The sequence below is a fragment of the Eulemur rufifrons genome, chromosome 9 (assembly GCF_041146395.1).
Source record: "Eulemur rufifrons isolate Redbay chromosome 9, OSU_ERuf_1, whole genome shotgun sequence".
In the NCBI taxonomy this organism is placed as follows: domain Eukaryota; kingdom Metazoa; phylum Chordata; class Mammalia; order Primates; family Lemuridae; genus Eulemur; species Eulemur rufifrons.
The window spans coordinates 8,593,344-8,609,037 of record NC_090991.1 but is presented as its reverse complement, the minus strand read 5'-3'; the positions used below and the strand labels follow the sequence as shown (position 1 = coordinate 8,609,037).

General features: G+C 48.8%; 2 protein-coding genes and 1 long non-coding RNA gene across 5 annotated transcripts; 1 reads left to right on the top strand and 2 right to left on the bottom strand.

Moving 5' to 3' along the window:
* Positions 1–5,656: 5,656 nt before the first annotated feature.
* LOC138392491 (uncharacterized) lies at positions 5,657–7,606 on the bottom strand. The gene is made up of 3 exons (XR_011234932.1): positions 7,512–7,606; positions 6,408–6,654; positions 5,657–6,050 (listed from the first exon to the last, which is right to left on the bottom strand). It is a non-coding gene; the product is annotated as an uncharacterized lncRNA (long non-coding RNA).
* CLDN7 (claudin 7) lies at positions 6,649–8,838 on the top strand. Of its 2 annotated transcripts, XM_069483286.1 has the most exons (4): positions 6,649–7,047; positions 7,886–8,050; positions 8,168–8,252; positions 8,360–8,838. In XM_069483286.1, exons 1-4 carry the CDS (start codon positions 6,825–6,827, stop codon positions 8,520–8,522), a joined length of 636 nt encoding a protein of 211 aa, XP_069339387.1. In that variant the 5' UTR covers positions 6,649–6,824; the 3' UTR covers positions 8,523–8,838. The 2 variants fall into 2 exon arrangements, with proteins under 2 accessions (XP_069339387.1, XP_069339388.1); XM_069483287.1 differs by lacking the exon at positions 8,168–8,252.
* Positions 8,839–9,013: 175 nt separating this feature from the next.
* ELP5 (elongator acetyltransferase complex subunit 5) lies at positions 9,014–15,668 on the bottom strand. 2 transcript variants are annotated; one of them, XM_069481975.1, is made up of 9 exons: positions 15,260–15,668; positions 14,745–14,914; positions 14,525–14,585; positions 14,356–14,436; positions 12,107–12,327; positions 10,739–10,920; positions 10,120–10,215; positions 9,889–9,989; positions 9,014–9,356 (listed from the first exon to the last, which is right to left on the bottom strand). In XM_069481975.1, exons 2-9 carry the CDS (start codon positions 14,896–14,898, stop codon positions 9,242–9,244), a joined length of 1,011 nt encoding a protein of 336 aa, XP_069338076.1. In that variant the 5' UTR covers positions 14,899–14,914; positions 15,260–15,668; the 3' UTR covers positions 9,014–9,241. The 2 variants fall into 2 exon arrangements, with proteins under 2 accessions (XP_069338076.1, XP_069338077.1); XM_069481976.1 differs by lacking the exons at positions 14,356–14,436; positions 15,260–15,668 and having other exon boundaries at positions 14,745–15,070.
* Between the last annotated feature and the right edge of the window lie 26 nt (positions 15,669–15,694).

Sequence of the window (15,694 nt, the reverse complement as noted above, 5' to 3'; positions counted from 1 at the left end):
GACATTGCAATATCTTCTCCCATCCTATCATCTGCCTATTATTTTTCCTTGGTGAACTTCACTGAAGAGAAGTCCTTTATTTGGGTGAAATCAAAATGATCATTTTTTTCTCTCTTATGGTTTGTGATTTTGAAAATTTGTATATGTTCTTTTCCATCTCTGCACCACAAAGATATTCTTTTATATCTTCTTCCAGTAACTTCATAGTTTTACTTTTCACATTTAAGTTTTTTTGATTCTTCTAGAGTTCATCCTTTTTTTATTTTTATTTTTATTTATTTATTTTTTTTTGAGACAGAGTCTCACTCTGTTGCCCAGGCTAGAGTGAGTGCCGTGGCGTCAGCCTAGCTCACAGCAACCTCAAACTCCTGGGCTCAAGCGATCCTCCTGTCTCAGCCTCCCGAGTAGCTGGGACTACAGGCATGCACCACCATGCCCGGCTAATTTTTTCTATAGATATTTTTAGCTGTCCATATAATTTCTTTCTATTTTTAGTAGAGATGGGGTCTTGCTCTTGCTCAGGCTGGTCTCGAACTTCTGAGCTCAAACGATCCGCCACCTCGGCCTCCCAGAGAGCTAGGATTACAGGCGTGAGCTACCGCGCCCGGCCCATCCTTTTTTTAGATGTTAGAGATCCAATTTATTTTTCTCTTTAGTGAGCCACTTTTACCATATATCAAATTCTGACATACACAAGTGTCTATCTCTGAGTTTGTATTCTGTTCCATTGGTGTGTTTGTCTATTGTTGCACAAATTGATTTTCGTGATACTTTGTAGCAAGTTTAAATTTCTGGAGGGGCAAGAAACCCTCTTTTTACTCTTTCTTTTCATTGTGGACTTAACATTGGTGGTCTTTTAATGCTCCATACAAATTTGGGGGTAAACTTAGCAAGATCTGTTGAAAAACAAAACACCAGTTGGATTTTTTATTGGTAACGGTGAATTATAAATAATTCTGAGAACTTGATATCTTCATAATATTAGGTCATCACATTCAAGAGCATGGATCATTTCTGTATTTATTGAGGTCATCTTCTATGTCCTTTATTAGAATTAAAAATATTTTTCCACTGAGGTCTTGGGAATACTTGGCTAATTCTTAGAAACATTATAATTTTTGTAACTGATGAAATTGAATTTTATTTTTATTACATTTTCTAATTGGTTATTTCTGGTCTAGTAAAATACTAGGGATTTTTTTTGTAGATTGATTTTGTATACAGCAAACTTGCTGAACACTCGCTGGTTCTACTAGTCCTTCTGTTGATTCTATTGGTTTTCAAAGTAGATGATTATATCCTCTGTAAGTAACCAGTTTTATTTTGTCCCTTTCAATCTCTGTACTACTTCTTTTATTTCCTTGTAGTATTGGTCCAGACCTCCAGGATTTTGTCCAACAAGAGTGGTAAATGTAAACATCTTTGTCCTTTCTCCAATCATAAAAGATACGAGTCTAACATTTTTTTCATTAAGTATAAGAATTTCTAATCTTTGTTTGCTAAGAGTTGTCATGATAAGGAGGTGTTGAACCTTATGAATGCTTTTGAAAATTATCAGTTGAGGTAACCATATGAGTTTTTTCTTTAGTCTATTATTGTAGTGAATAACATTAGTGGATTTTATAATATTGAAACACTTGTATTCCTGGGATAAACTGTCCTTGTTTGTGATGTATTACTCTTTAAGTACACTTTTACATTTGGTTAGATAATATTTTATTAAGGATTTTTGCATCTATATTTATAGATAAAATAGGCCTATAATATTTTTCTTGTATTATCCCTAACTAATTTCAGAATCAAGATTACCCTAGCCTCTAAAATGAGCTGGTCACTTTTCATTCCTTTTCCAAATCTGTATCCCAAATTCACACCAAAATCAACCACAGGCAATCACCTGGCCCAGCCTCTTGTTTCCTAAGCAGGTAGAAATATTATCACTCCTGTTTCATAGATGAGACAATTGAGGCCCAAGAATAAAGTCCTGAACGAAGTGGAATTAGAACCTAGACTATTCTATCTGCCTTGGGTCTATAACTTCTTGATCTGACCAGTATAATAATCAGTGACCAGTTACTTTATAAATAATACTACAAGTTTCCAAAGTTCATTCCTGTATCAGTTTTTCAGAACTCAGAACATTTTCCCATAGAAACAAACAAGTTGGTTGGGTTTCCATACCGGTTGTTTAACTCATAATATCATCATCCATCATCCCCCTATTGTGTATAACCCCTAATCTGACCCAATCTTCCAATCAGACTTGATTTTTCAATCTCTTCCACTGTGACCTCTGGACCCAGTATGTGTCATCATCCTTATATGCCCAACCTCTTCTCTGAGTTTTCCTTTCGTAGACCTTACCGAGACTTGCCTGTCTGGAGGACCTAGTCTTAGTTCACATACCTCAGGGTCTGCATTTAGACCATTATTCTTCCTTTATCTTTCAAAATCTCCTGTTCCTTCAAAGTTCATGTTTCAAATTATATCATCCACCACCTTTTCTTGTTGCTAGGGCCTTTAAGCCTGGTCATTCACCCACATTCACTGATAACTTTAGCACCTGGGTATTTATCTTTCTCTTTACACTATTTTCCTAACATTATTGTTGATGTTTGTTAAAATCCATCAGGGTAATCCATCTAACTGCCACCTCTTAGTTCCTCAGTGTTCGTTTTGTTTTTTTGGGGGGGACAGAGACTCACTCTGTTGCCCAGGCTAGAGTGCTGTGGTGTCAGCCTAGCTCACAGCAACCTCAAACTCCTGGGCTCAAGTGATTCTCCTGTCTCAGCCTCCCGAGTAGCTGGGGCTACAGGCATGCACCACCACACTCGGCTAATTTTTCTATTTTTAGTAGAGACGGGGTCTCGCTCTTGCTCAGGCTGGTCCCAAACTCCTGACCTCAAGTGATCCTCCCGCCTTGGCCTCCCAGAGTGCTAGGATTACAGGACTGAGCCACCGTGCCTGGCCAGCTCCTCAGTCTTATCTTCAGTGATCTTTCTCTCCAGCCCATCCTTGGGCATCTCTCAAAATAACCTCTTCCAATTTATTGAATTCAAGCCACTCACCTCTTGTATCACCTCTTAGCCTTCCAGTTCATTTACTCATGTATCTTCACTTCTTTCACCTCATAGAGAACTCCAAACCCTACCAGTTTTTCACTATCCACCAACTCCTTTTTGTGCTTGCTCTCGTTCTTACCCAATTTATATTCATGAGCTAACACATAATCACTCTCATGCAAATACCCTAAAATTCCTTCTCCCTCTTTTTAGCAAACCCGCAACCCTGATTAATTTCAACCATCAATCTGCTTGGGTCCTTGCACCCAACTATTTATTTCGAGGCTACTAGAGGAAAAGAAATCCACAATAATGCTCACTGGTCACACTTTAAATCAGTGATTCTTCACTGGGACCAACTGTGCCCCTTCCCTCCCTGGGAGAGCTGGCAATGTCTGGAGACATTTTTGTCACACTGGGGTGCAGGGGAGGGTTCTATTGGCATCCAATTGATAGAAGTCAGGGATGCTGCTAAATATACTATAATGCACAGGACAACCAAGAATTATCTGCTCTAAAATGGCAATAGTTGGAGGTAGCAACTTTTCTGGGGAAAAAAATGTCAATAATGTCAAGGTTAAGAAATTCTGCCTTAAATTAATGAGGACAAGTCTCAAAGGGGCAATTGACACAGGGCCTTTGGACTTGCTGTTCCTTCTGCCTATAAACACGATTCCCTCGTGGCTGGCTTATTATTTAATTAGTCACTTCCTCAGAAAGTTCTCCCTGACTTCACCCTAGAGCAGACTCAACCTCATCACATTACCCCGTTTTATTGCCTTCAAAACTTGTGCCATTTTGCTTTAGTCTTTTGTTGCCTGCTACCTCCATCTAGAAAGTAAGTTACATGAGTGCAGTGCCCTTATCTGTTTTGTTCACTGCTGTATCTCCAGGGTCAACTATAGTGCCTGGCATATTAAACATATTTGTTGAACAGTGGACGAAAATATTGTTTACTTGCAATTCATGCATTCATCAACTATTCACTGGTGATAAAATCCTGACACATCTCTACCCTCTTGGAGCTTATAGTACAGTGACAAGACTAACATTGAATAAATAACGACACAAAATAAATAGTCATTTCAAACTATGTTAAGAGCTTTGAAAGAAAAGTACTGGTAGCTGTGAGAGCGCTCAGCAGATGATCTGACTCAGTCTGGGGTGGGGTGGTCAGGTCAGGGTTCCTAGAAGTGATATTTGAGCGATAGCTGAAGGATGAGTCGGTTAGCTGGATAGAGGAAGGTGGGTAGGGAAAATGGAGAAGAGCATCCAAGCATAGACAATGGAGTGTGCGAAGACATTTCAGTGGGAAGGAACACAGTATGTTTCAGGAACAGAGGGAAGGCCAGTGTGGCCAGTGCCACATCAGGCAAGCCATGGTGTGGCACTTACTTGCAGGAACATAAAAGTGCCACTGAAAGATCTTAAACAGGAAATGACAAGCTCTAAGTTTGTAAAAAGAAGTCACTCAAGAGAACAGACTTTAAAAGGACAAGAGTGGAAGCAGGGGGGTTGGTTTGCAGGCAATTGCAGTTCAGCCTTGGCCTGGCTCGAGGTGGTGGCAGTGAGCTTGGAGAGAAGTTGGATATACTTAAGTAATGAGAAAAACGGAACTTTAGAGCTGGAAGGCACCTTTTAAAAAAGTCTCACCATTAAAAAGAAGAAGAAGAAAAGTCAGTGGCCAGCCTAGACAACATAGAGACCCTATCTCTTAAAAAACGAAAACAAGAACAAAAACTCACCATTAACCCAAAAGTACAGCAATACAAATGAATAACAAACAGTTCATTAAAGTCTGCATTTTATACAAAAGCAAGTTAATTAGCTTAGCTTGAAAAGTCCTTCAATATGTTTATTGAATAAATGAAGGAGATTTACGAGAAATGTTTGAGAGGGAAGAACAAAGATGGGAAATGCGAGAGAGTGGAAGTAAAAAATGGAGAGAGGAGAATGAAATGAGAGACAGAGTAAGCAGAGTGTACGAGAACCCAGAGCGGTGCGAGGAGGTTGGAGGAAACTGGGCAAGAAAGGGTGGGGGAGGCAGTAACATGCAGTTAGGAAGATGGAAGAAAGACTGATATCGATGCTAGGCTCCAAGGGGGCTAGAGGTAGGCTACAAGGGTAAACTAAAAGAGAGAGAGAGAAATAGAAGCTACAAAGTAGAAAAGGCAGGAAGGGGAGATGATTAAAAATGAGGGAGGGATGCACAGATGCTTGGGAGAAAGAACAGGGCAATGGCTTGGGGAGAGAGAGCAGGAATGCGAGGGTAAGGTGGGAGGCAAAAATCACCTTGGAGAGCCAGACGTTAGGGAGAACAGAACGGAGAGGGGAGCGAGAGAGCTCACACCAACAGTTCGGTCCAGGCTCGGGAGGGAAAGAGAAATGGGTGAGTGGCTGGGGCAGGGAGTGGGGAAGGTGGAGGATAAATTTGAAAAGACTACAAGGGAGGGGAAGGATGGGTGTGGCCAAGACTCTGACCTAGACCTTACCCTGCTCCCCACCCTCCGTGGCTTCTGGCCTCAGTGTGGTTTCTTCCTTCTGCTAGAAGGAGCCTTGATGCTGGAGGGGATATTGACAGGTGGGAGGTGGAAAGTGAAGGGCCCAGGCATTAAGTCATGTCAGGGATTGGAATGGGGGGCCAGGAAGGTGGGGGCTGTTGGGGAGCCGTGCTCAGAAACCGGGTGTCTATGGGAGGGCAGAGCCGGAGGGCCAGGAGTAAGAGGGTGCGGTGCTGGGAGGTGTCGCCGGGAGTGGAAACTCCAAGAAGGCTGCTGAAGGGCGTGATTCTCGGGGATCTGGCCAGGACTCCAGAAGGTGGGATCGGCCAGGGTAGGAGACAGAAGAAAATGGAGAAGAGCCAGAGGGTGGGGGCGAAAGTAGGGCTGGACAAAAAGCACTTAGGGCAGAAACCGGCAGGGGAAAGGGCGGCGCCAAGGCTGGTCAGGGAAGTCCCCCAGCTCAGGCTCAGCCGTGTCCCAGGCGCACCTGTTAGGAAGAGGGGAAGGGGCATCTTGTGCCCAAAGGAAGTCCAGTGCGAGGGGCTGACTCGGAGCTTGGGTCTCCGGGGCAGCCACTGCCTTCTCTCCACCAGAGGTCAAAGCCCGGCAAGTGTAGGGGTGTAACCCTGGAGCTCAGGTTTCTTCCTCCTCACCTGGGCAAGGAGGGGTGGGGGCAACGACTTCCGGTTCAGGTGAGTGTCCCTTCGGTGACGTCAGGTCACCCTCTGCCGCCCCCCCGGCCCCGCCCCCCCTCCTGCGCTCTTGGTGCCCGCGGGGCCGCGCCCCCGACGCCCTACATATACTCAGGTGCGCCGCACCTGCTCGCCCGCACCTGCCGGCTCACCTCGGAGCAACCTCTTCCGCGCACCGCAGCCTCGGGCTGACAGCCCAGGATACTCTCTGGGACTTGCTGGCACCCAGGACCGCGCCCATACGTCCCCTCCACCTTTTGTTTGGGTAGGGTCGTCGAGAGCGCCGGAGGGAACTGCCTGGCCTTCGGGGACCGCTTTTGTTTGGAACCACTCCTCCCGGCGTAGCCCGTTCCCTCTGCTGCGAGACCATCGCTCCACCGGGAGGCCGATTTGTGTGTACTAAGGGTGACAAGAAGATTTGCAGTCACTTGGCCAAGAACTTTTTTGTCTCTTTGGGTGACTTAAAAACTCCGCCCCAGGTTGTCTTTTGTGGGGCTGTCCCCCAAGTTTTGTTTGTTTTACTGTAGGGTCGCCCGCCCGGCGCCCCTAGTCTTTTTCTGAGGGCGGAAATGGCCAATTCGGGCCTACAGTTGCTGGGCTTTGCCATGGCTCTGGTGGGCTGGGTGGGCCTGGTGGCCTGCACCGCCATCCCGCAGTGGCAGATGAGCTCGTATGCAGGCGACAACATCATCACGGCCCAGGCCATGTACAAGGGGCTGTGGATGGACTGCGTCACGCAGAGCACGGGCCTGATGAGCTGCAAAATGTACGACTCAGTGCTCGCCCTGTCGGGTAAGGCCGCGGGAGCGACGGGGCGGACGCGCCCGGGCAGAGGTGGCGGGTGGTGTGCGGGGCAGGGCCGAGGCCCCGCGGGGGGCGCCCTGGGTTGCCCGGGAGCAGGAGGAAGCGGAAGTGGTCGGGCGGGCGGTGGGGTTGGCGGCAGCGGGCCGGGGTTCTGGCGGCGCCACGTGAGGCCGCACCCCGGCCCCCTGCGCTCTTCTTCCGCCCCCAACCAGGTCTCCTCCTCCGCAGGAGAAGCCTGGGGAAACCGAGTCCGAGGCCGGGGTCATACCCTCCTCCACCGCCCCAGGCAGGCAGTGGCCTCTGACGTCTCCCGCCCTTTTCCCTCAGACAAAAGGGGGCGCGGGGCGAGGCCACGCCGAGGGCCGAGGAGCCTTAGAGCTGTGCGGTTTGCTAGACGTGGGCCGCCGCCTGCTGCTTCTAATCTTATCGGCCGATTAGCCGAAGCCACAAACCCCGTGTCCTCGATAGCGGGTCAGAGCTGGGACGCAGGCTGGGATGTGCGGCCAGCGCGGAGGCTCCAGCCACCGTCTCTGCTTCTCTTCGCTGCCCCCTTTCACCCTTCCCCCTACCCGGGGCAGTTTCATCGAAACCCTGGCGCCCCGGGCGGATCCTTGAGCAGAGGGCGGGGCAGGAGCAGGAAGGCCGGGGTGTCGGGAGGGGCGGGAACCTGCAGGCTCTGGTCGGGGCCTTGGACACAGAGGACTTTAGGCCGGCGGCAGAACCCAGCGCTCGGCTGGAGGGTCCAGTGTTGGTGGGCACCGGCTGGAGCCATCTGAGGGCTCCTTGCATTTCCAGCAATGAGGGCATCCTTTCCCCTTACCCGCAGCGGCCCTGCAGGCCACTCGAGCCCTAATGGTGATATCCCTGGTGCTGGGTTTCCTGGCCATGTTTGTGGCCACCATGGGCATGAAGTGCACGCGCTGCGGGGGAGATGACAAAGTGAAGAAGGCCCGTATAGCCATGGGCGGAGGCATCATTTTCATCGTGGCAGGTGAGCCACAGGTCCAAGGTGGGCCGTGGACTCCCCTCTTTCCCATCTGGGAGGAGTAAGGGTGGGCAAGGTGCTAGTTTCGGAGCCTCAAAATCAGAATCCTCATTCTCTCTCCAGGTCTTGCTGCCTTGGTAGCTTGCTCCTGGTATGGCCATCAGATAGTCACAGACTTTTATAACGCTTTAATCCCCACGAATATTAAGTAAGTTTGGGAGCCCTGCCTCCTCAAGGGATAGGTCTGGGGTCCTGGGATACGGAGGAGGGCAAAGGCAAGCCAAGATTTCTGACCCCAACCCCTTCTCTCCACAGGTACGAGTTTGGCCCTGCCATCTTTATTGGCTGGGCAGGATCCGCTCTTGTCATCCTGGGAGGTGCACTGCTCTCATGCTCCTGTCCCAGGAGTGAGAGCAAAACTGGATACCGTGCACCCCACTCCTACCCTAAGTCCAACTCTGCCAAGGAGTACGTGTGAGCTGGGACGCCCCCACGTCCCAGGCTGACAGGCTATGGGTGTGCCCAGATGCTTGGAAGGACCTGGGGCAGAGCTCAGCCTGTGGGCAGGGTGTAGGACAAAGGCTTCCTGGTCACTTCATCCCTGCACACCATGTACAGTTCTCTAGGGGGTTGGGTAGGGGAGACAAAAAGAGGGGAGGGCGTGCTTTTTGTACCGTAATAAAAAAATAAGTTTTGGAAAGCAGGCTTTTTTTCCCTTCAGGGCCTCTGTTTTCCTCCTGTTCAGACCTTTGCAGGGAACTTAGAATCTAAAGTACACCTACTTCAGTTCAAAAAATACTTAATAGAGCACCAGTGGGGTATCCAAGACTGCTCTTGGCCTCCATTTCGTTGTTATTGTCATTCAGGCCCCAACACCTAACAACTGACTCTCAAAGGTGCTTGGCTCCCCTCATCCATTCCTACCCACCCCTCTTATTTAAATAGCTACCAAAGAGTTTTTTTTGTAATAAAATATAAAGATTTTATTAGGCATGGGGGGGGTGTTCTATTCTCTTACCTTACCCTATGCCCTCATCTTACTTTCTATCTGGTCTCTGGCTTACAAGGCAGAGCCTCCATAGACACAGGGAACAAAGGTGGGGAAGGGACAGAGTAAGGCCAATGCAAACAGAAGAATGGTTCTTGGCCCAAGGTCTTCCCCCTTCCCCACCAATTAGTTTAGACAAATCTGGCCAGTCAAATATCTAGATCATCATCTGGGTCTTCTTGGTCTAGGTCGTCGTAAGCATCTGGCTCATAGAAGATGTGGCTGGTAGCCTGGCCTGGCCCAGGGCGCAGTAGAGCCTGCTGTCTGAGGAGGGAAGAATTGGTGCTGGTGAGGGTGGGTAAAGAGTGTCTGGATACTGTCTTCCAGGTGACTGTAACTCTCCCTCAGGAAGCCGCTCTTAGGCCTCCTTGTCATTTTCTTTTTTTTACCGCAGGCCGACTCCTCGTCATTTTCTTGGTACAAAGATACTCTTGTACTGCTCCTCGCCTAACTAACCTTTGCCACACCCATATATTCCTGTCTTCCTAGCACTGTTGACTGGAGATAGGGCCACCTCCCAAGGGTCTAGTCTGGCTCAGGCCAGGCCCAGATTGCTCTGAGGACAACCATGACGCTCGGACCCAGGGGTCTAATGGAGAGAAAAGAGACATAAAGGCCCTCTGCCATTGTAAAGGGTGTGGGTGGGCAGAGAACCACTCCCAGGACTTGTCTCCAGAAGTGGACTTCAGCCCCTATAAAGTCTGAGAGGTTAATCAATAACCTGCTGTCGCCATCTCTCTGTGACCCAGATGCTGGGCTCTACTCAGGGATCCACGCACCTAGGCCCCAACCTTACTTTTCAGAGCTGAACTGGAAGGGCAGGGTCAGGCTATCTCTGGCTTCTCTCTCTTTCTTGGACAGATGAAGGTTAAACGTCAAATGAGTCGTGGGGTCCACCTGTAGGTACAAAGGATGCTGCCACTCTGCCCCATCCCTGGAATCCCTAACCCCACCCCCCAACCACTGCAGTTTTTATTTTTGTCTCTCCTTCAGCCAGACCCTAAGCTCCATTAGCATTCTTAGATACCGGGGATGTACGAGGATCTGGGTGAGGCTGGGACTCTACAGGGGGCCCCTCTTGGAGATCTAGGCTGAAGTCTGGAAGGATGCAGAACCAATGAGTCTGGGGAGAAGAAAGAAGAGAGTTAAAAAGGTTTTTTCCATCTTGATAACAAACCAGAGAGAATTTAGGACCTCACATCCTCAGCCCCCAATCACCTCTCAGCCCTTGCCCTCAATTTTTTTAAATCCTCCTTTAAGTCCCTCCATATGGACTTGTTCCTTCTTCCCTCTAGTAACCCTCCCCAGTCTTCTCAAAATCCTTTTCCATTTCTGGGAAGACAGTGTCTTTCATTGGTTAGGCTCACAGACTCTGAGTTAGGCTATTAACATTCGAATCCTGTCTCTGCCACTCACTTTATAACCTTGGGTAAGTGATTTAAATTTAAACTTCTCTGGACTGGTTTCCCAGTCCACAACATGGGAATAATTAAACAATCTACCTCACAGGGTAGCTGTGAATAAATGAGAAAAACGATAGAAAACACAGAGAAGTACTCAATCACATCAGCTTTTTTATTGCTCTTCCCATCATGCCACCCATCTCTGACCCCGATCTCCAGTTCTTCCCCGTTGCTTCTCCTGACCTGGTGAGTTGGGCGCTGTTGAGGCCTCCGACAGAGGATGTGGGCTGAGGCCTGGCCCATTGTACCGCCCAGGGTCACCTCAGTCTGAGCAAGGCTGCTCAGTGCTCCCACAGGGCCTGGGCCATGAAGCTCTTCATGTAGCAAGCCCAGCACACGTACCTGCCCCACTGGGGAGCTGTCACCTGGAGAGGGACAAGAAATGTAGGGCACAAAGAACAGTAGGGAACATTCAGGGTGATGGTCTGGGAGCAAAGAGTGAAGAGGAGAAAAAGGAGAGGCTCACATTCCATCACAGCTCTACCATAATCCTGACTTACCTTGGCCAATCTCACTGCCCTGCTCTGAGCCTCTTCTAGCCCACACCTTATTACACCTTCTTATTCCAAAGTAAATCTGATCAAGGCACCACTCTGACTTCACTCCTTCAGCAGCTCCTCACAGCCTTCAGGATGGAATGAACACTTTTAGCGTCTGGCATCTGTTTACATTTGAGCCTCATATCTCACATACTAAACTACTTGCAGTTTTTGCAGCTTGCCAGGATCTCAATCAGTGCCTTTGATTCCCTTCCTTCCTTTTTGGGAGCATTTTCAGAGTGTCAGCCACTACACTAAACACATCACATTTTAATCGTAATACTATGCCCTCCCCCATTTAAAGAGGAAACAGAAACACTGAGAGATCAAGTACCTTAATACAAAGCTAGGTGTGTTTTAACTCCAAAGCCCATTCAAGTGCCCATAGTGCACTCCAGGGCTAGTCCCAGTGCTCCTGCCTGGCTGACTTTGCCTGACTGACCCCTTGCTCTTTAAGATAGTACCCTTCTGAAGATACCCTGTGCATATTGCTATATCATCATGGCCTGTATCGGACTATCTTATAACTGCCTGTTTACCTGTCTGTATCCTTTATGGAACTTTGAACTCCTGAAGGCAAGGACCCAACTATGAGGTTAGTCTTTATTTTTCTATTAGCTAGAATTATACCTGTTACACTATGTATTTAATGTTTGTTGAATGAATGAATGAGAAAAAAGGACTTGAAAAGCTGGGCACATGGTGTGTACCTGTAGTCCCAACTACTCGGGAGGCTGAGACAGGAGGATAGCTTCAGCATAGGAGTTTGAGGCCAGCCTGGGCAACATAGTGGGATTCTATCTCTTGGTGGGGAGGGGATTTGGAGGAAAAAAAAAAAAAAGAATGGTAGATGGCATTATGGGGAAGTAAAAAATCAGAAAATAAAGTTAAAGAGATGGAAGAAGGTCTGACTGGAGACCCCTGATGTTTCTCCTTAGGGTGAAAAGTAAATGGGACCCATTTCTTGGCAGGGGCATATGTATGAGGGGAAGCAACGAAGGAGGGGTCTCACCAGGGCAGGAGTCCTGATGGCTGAGGGCATGCAGGCTCTGGCAAAGTGTGGTGCAGGGAAGGTGAAGCAACAGCCAGCTGAGTGAATCGAGAGCAATGGTGACAGGACCAGGATCTGTCCTCTTGCACATGGCTGTCAAGGCTCCCAGTGGTCCCCCAGGAAGGGCCTCCCCAGTTTTTGACCAGTTGAGAGGGTCTCTGAAGAAGTCATGGTAAACCAGACTGCAAAGGGAAAATAGGAGAAAACATAATATTGCCCCTTCCCAATCAATCTCAAACTTCATCCTCTGATCTTTGTCGCTCTGTTTTCTTAATTTTCACTACTATTCTAAATATTAGTGAAGGATAATTGCTGAGAGAATATACTGATTGAGAATAGACAGCCTGAACTCCAAGCTTGGCTTTGCTACTTGCCCCAGGTCACCTGAGAAATTACTTAATCTCTCTAAGACTGTTTCTTCATTTGTGAAATGGAGATGCCAACCTCTAGGCATTTAGCATAGTGCTTGACACGTACTAAATGGTTGAAAAATGTTAGCTTATCACCATTATCAAATATTTCCTGAAGAGTACGTAAAGTATATCATTCTTTGGATTAATAAAGAGAAAGTAGAAGACATGAGACATGATTCCTGCCTATAGAACAGCTTAGGCCGGGCGCAGTGGCTCACGCCTGTAATCCCAGCACTCTGGGAGGCCAAGGCAGGAGGATCGCTCGAGGTCAGGAGTTCGAGACCAGCCTGAGCAAGAGTGAGACCCCGTCTCTACTAAAAATAGAAAGAAATTATATGGACAGCTAAAAATATGTATAGAAAGATTAGCCGGGCATGGTGGCACATGCCTATAGTCCCAGCTACTCGGGAGGCTGAGGCAGAAGGATTGCTTAAGCCCAGGAGTTTGAGGTTGCTGTGAGCTTGACGCCACAGCACTCTAGCCTGGGCAACAGAGTGAGACTCTGTCTCAAAAAAAAAAAAAAAGAACAGTTCAGAGAAAGTCAAGAATTAAGTTATGGAGTACTAACTACAGAAAAACATAACTCAGCTCAGAAAAGGGAGAGTGACGTGGGCTAGAAATCCTGGGAAAGCTCCATGGTAGCAGAACTTGTCATAAAGCACCACCTCTTGTCACAACAATGGCTAATATAAAATTAGAGCTCAACGGATACATGTTTACTACCATTATCCTCTGAGCTGTCCAGTCTAGGAAGCAGAAAAGCATTCTACTAATGGTTCTTTTCTTTTTTTGGAGACAGAGTCTTGCTTTGTCATCCAGGCTGGAGTGCAGTGGTGTGATCATAAGCTCACTGTAAACTTGTAACTCCTGGGCTCAAGTGATCCTACCACCTCAGCCTCCCGAGTAGCTAGGACTACAGGTGTGCACCACCACCAACTAATTTTTAAATTTTTTGTAGACAGGGTCTCCCTATGTTGCCCAGGCTGGTCTCGAACTCCTGGCCTCAAGCGATCCTCCTGCTTTGGCCTCCCAAAGTGCTGGGATTACAGGCATGAGCCACGGTGCCAGGCCTACTAATGGTTCTTAATCTCTCCTGACCAGGCACACCTGGATACTTTCTTCTATCTCACATCAGTCAATAAGTCCTGGGAATTTTACCCACTAAGGTCATTTTACATTAGTTCTAAACTCTCCACCCTTACTGCTACTGTGTTAAGCCAGGCCTCTGTCACTTCCTACCATTATTTTCTAAGACTCATTAGGGCAGAGAACAGGTCTGTCTCATTCACTGTTGTTTCTCCAGTGTCTAGCACAGCACCTGGTTTACAACCGGTGCTCAGAATATGTATACACCTAATGAGTAAACATGCATTAATGGATTGCTGCATTAGCCTTCCCACATGGTGCCCCTGTCTCCAGGCTGCCATCTTCCAATCCTTACTCTATACTGTGGTCAATGGATTAGTGTTTCTAATGGGTATGGTGCTATCACTCTCCTCCCAAATTTTCAAATGACTCCCCACTGCCTTTAGGACAACAATCTAAACTCCTTTTCATGCTCTGTTAAGACCATTTACAATCAGATACAACTTCTATGATCTCTGTTCTGGATTCCCCAAATACCTCTCCTCCATTCCTCTTACTAATTCTTGCCTTCTGAAAAATCCATACCCGTTCCTTCAATGAATATTTAAATAGCTGCTACTACATAGCAGGTTTTGCGCTTGTTGCTGTAAAGGAAGCGCCTTAGCAACAGAAGTCCCACATCTAATGAAATATCTTCCAATCTGGACTTACCGGTTGTTGATATCGGAGTCGAAACCTTCACGAAACTCTTCTTCGCTCACTTCACAGCCCAGGATGTGGACTTGCTCCCCACTGAGGCAGAGACGAGAGGGGAGGGTCCAAGAGTGCGGCACAAGCTCCCTTTCCAGAGTAGAAACGGGAGACGCTGAGGGATACTCACCTCAGTGCAGATTTCTTGATCAGCGCCTTCAAGAGACTGCGCCCTTCCCACTCTAGGGAATCTGGAGAGAGCGAGGGAAGGATAAAGCGTTGAGAGCAGTGGGGTTTCCGCCTTCACGAACCCACCGCGACTTCCAACCCTGGCCTGTGACCCATGGCCCTTCCTCTCCTCTCCCGCCCCCTGAGCCAGGCCCAGAACCCCCTGTGCCGCCGGCTCTCACCCCGAAGCAGCATCAGGCCGCCCAGGCCCAAGAGCGAGTCCAACATCTCCGACTTGTGTCCGGTCTCCCCTCGGGCGCCCCCTGATGGCGTCATGGCCCACTGCCCTCCCCTTCCTGATAAAAGGGGCGGGGCATTGATGATTCCTCCCACCATTAAGAGCTAACATAGCCTGGATTGAGAAGTGATTACATTCAGTAGTCCCAGGAGGACTTAGCGGAGGGTACCCTCCCAAGCCCTAGCGCACATTCGTAGGCACCATACCCGCGGTCTACATAGTCATTGCCACTGGGGCGGGAAGAGCCGTTGGGGCAGTTGTCAATGGCGGGGGGAGGAGGCCCCACGAGGAACCCCCCCGCCGAGTATGCACCACAAGGGCAAGTGACGTTTACCCAGCCCCGTCCACGCCGTTCGAGGCGGGGCCTGCTTAGTCCCAGGCCCCGCCCCGCAGCCACCTTCAGCGCGTGCGCGATATTGCAGCCTTGTTCGGAGCCTTCTCCGCTTTGCTTATCCCTACCCCCATAGACCGAATAGGGGGAACATTAGTCCGGGTGAAGCGAATACACGTCACCACCGGAAGTAGTGTCAGAGAGGAAGAGGAGGGGGGAAGACAGAAGGAGGGAGCCCTCTGGGCAGTAAAATGGCGCCTGTCAGAGTGGGAAACCCAGCTGCAGAAGCTGCAGTCCCGCTCCCCAGCAGCTAAAGGACCTTCGAGCTCGGGGAGGGGGAGGCCGCTCCGGCCCAGCACTCCGCCCCCTTGGCTCCCCCTCCCCCTCCTTCTCCGCTCCTTCGCTTAGCAGGCCCGTTCTCTGCCGAGGCCCTTCGCGCGCCGCTACCCCTGCCCGCCCCTTTTCCGCGAGCAGCCCCCTAGCGCGCCTGCGCAGCGAGCCACTCTCCGCTTTTCCCCTTCCCCTCCCCCTCCCTTCTTCCCTTCTCCCTAACCCCCTCCCCC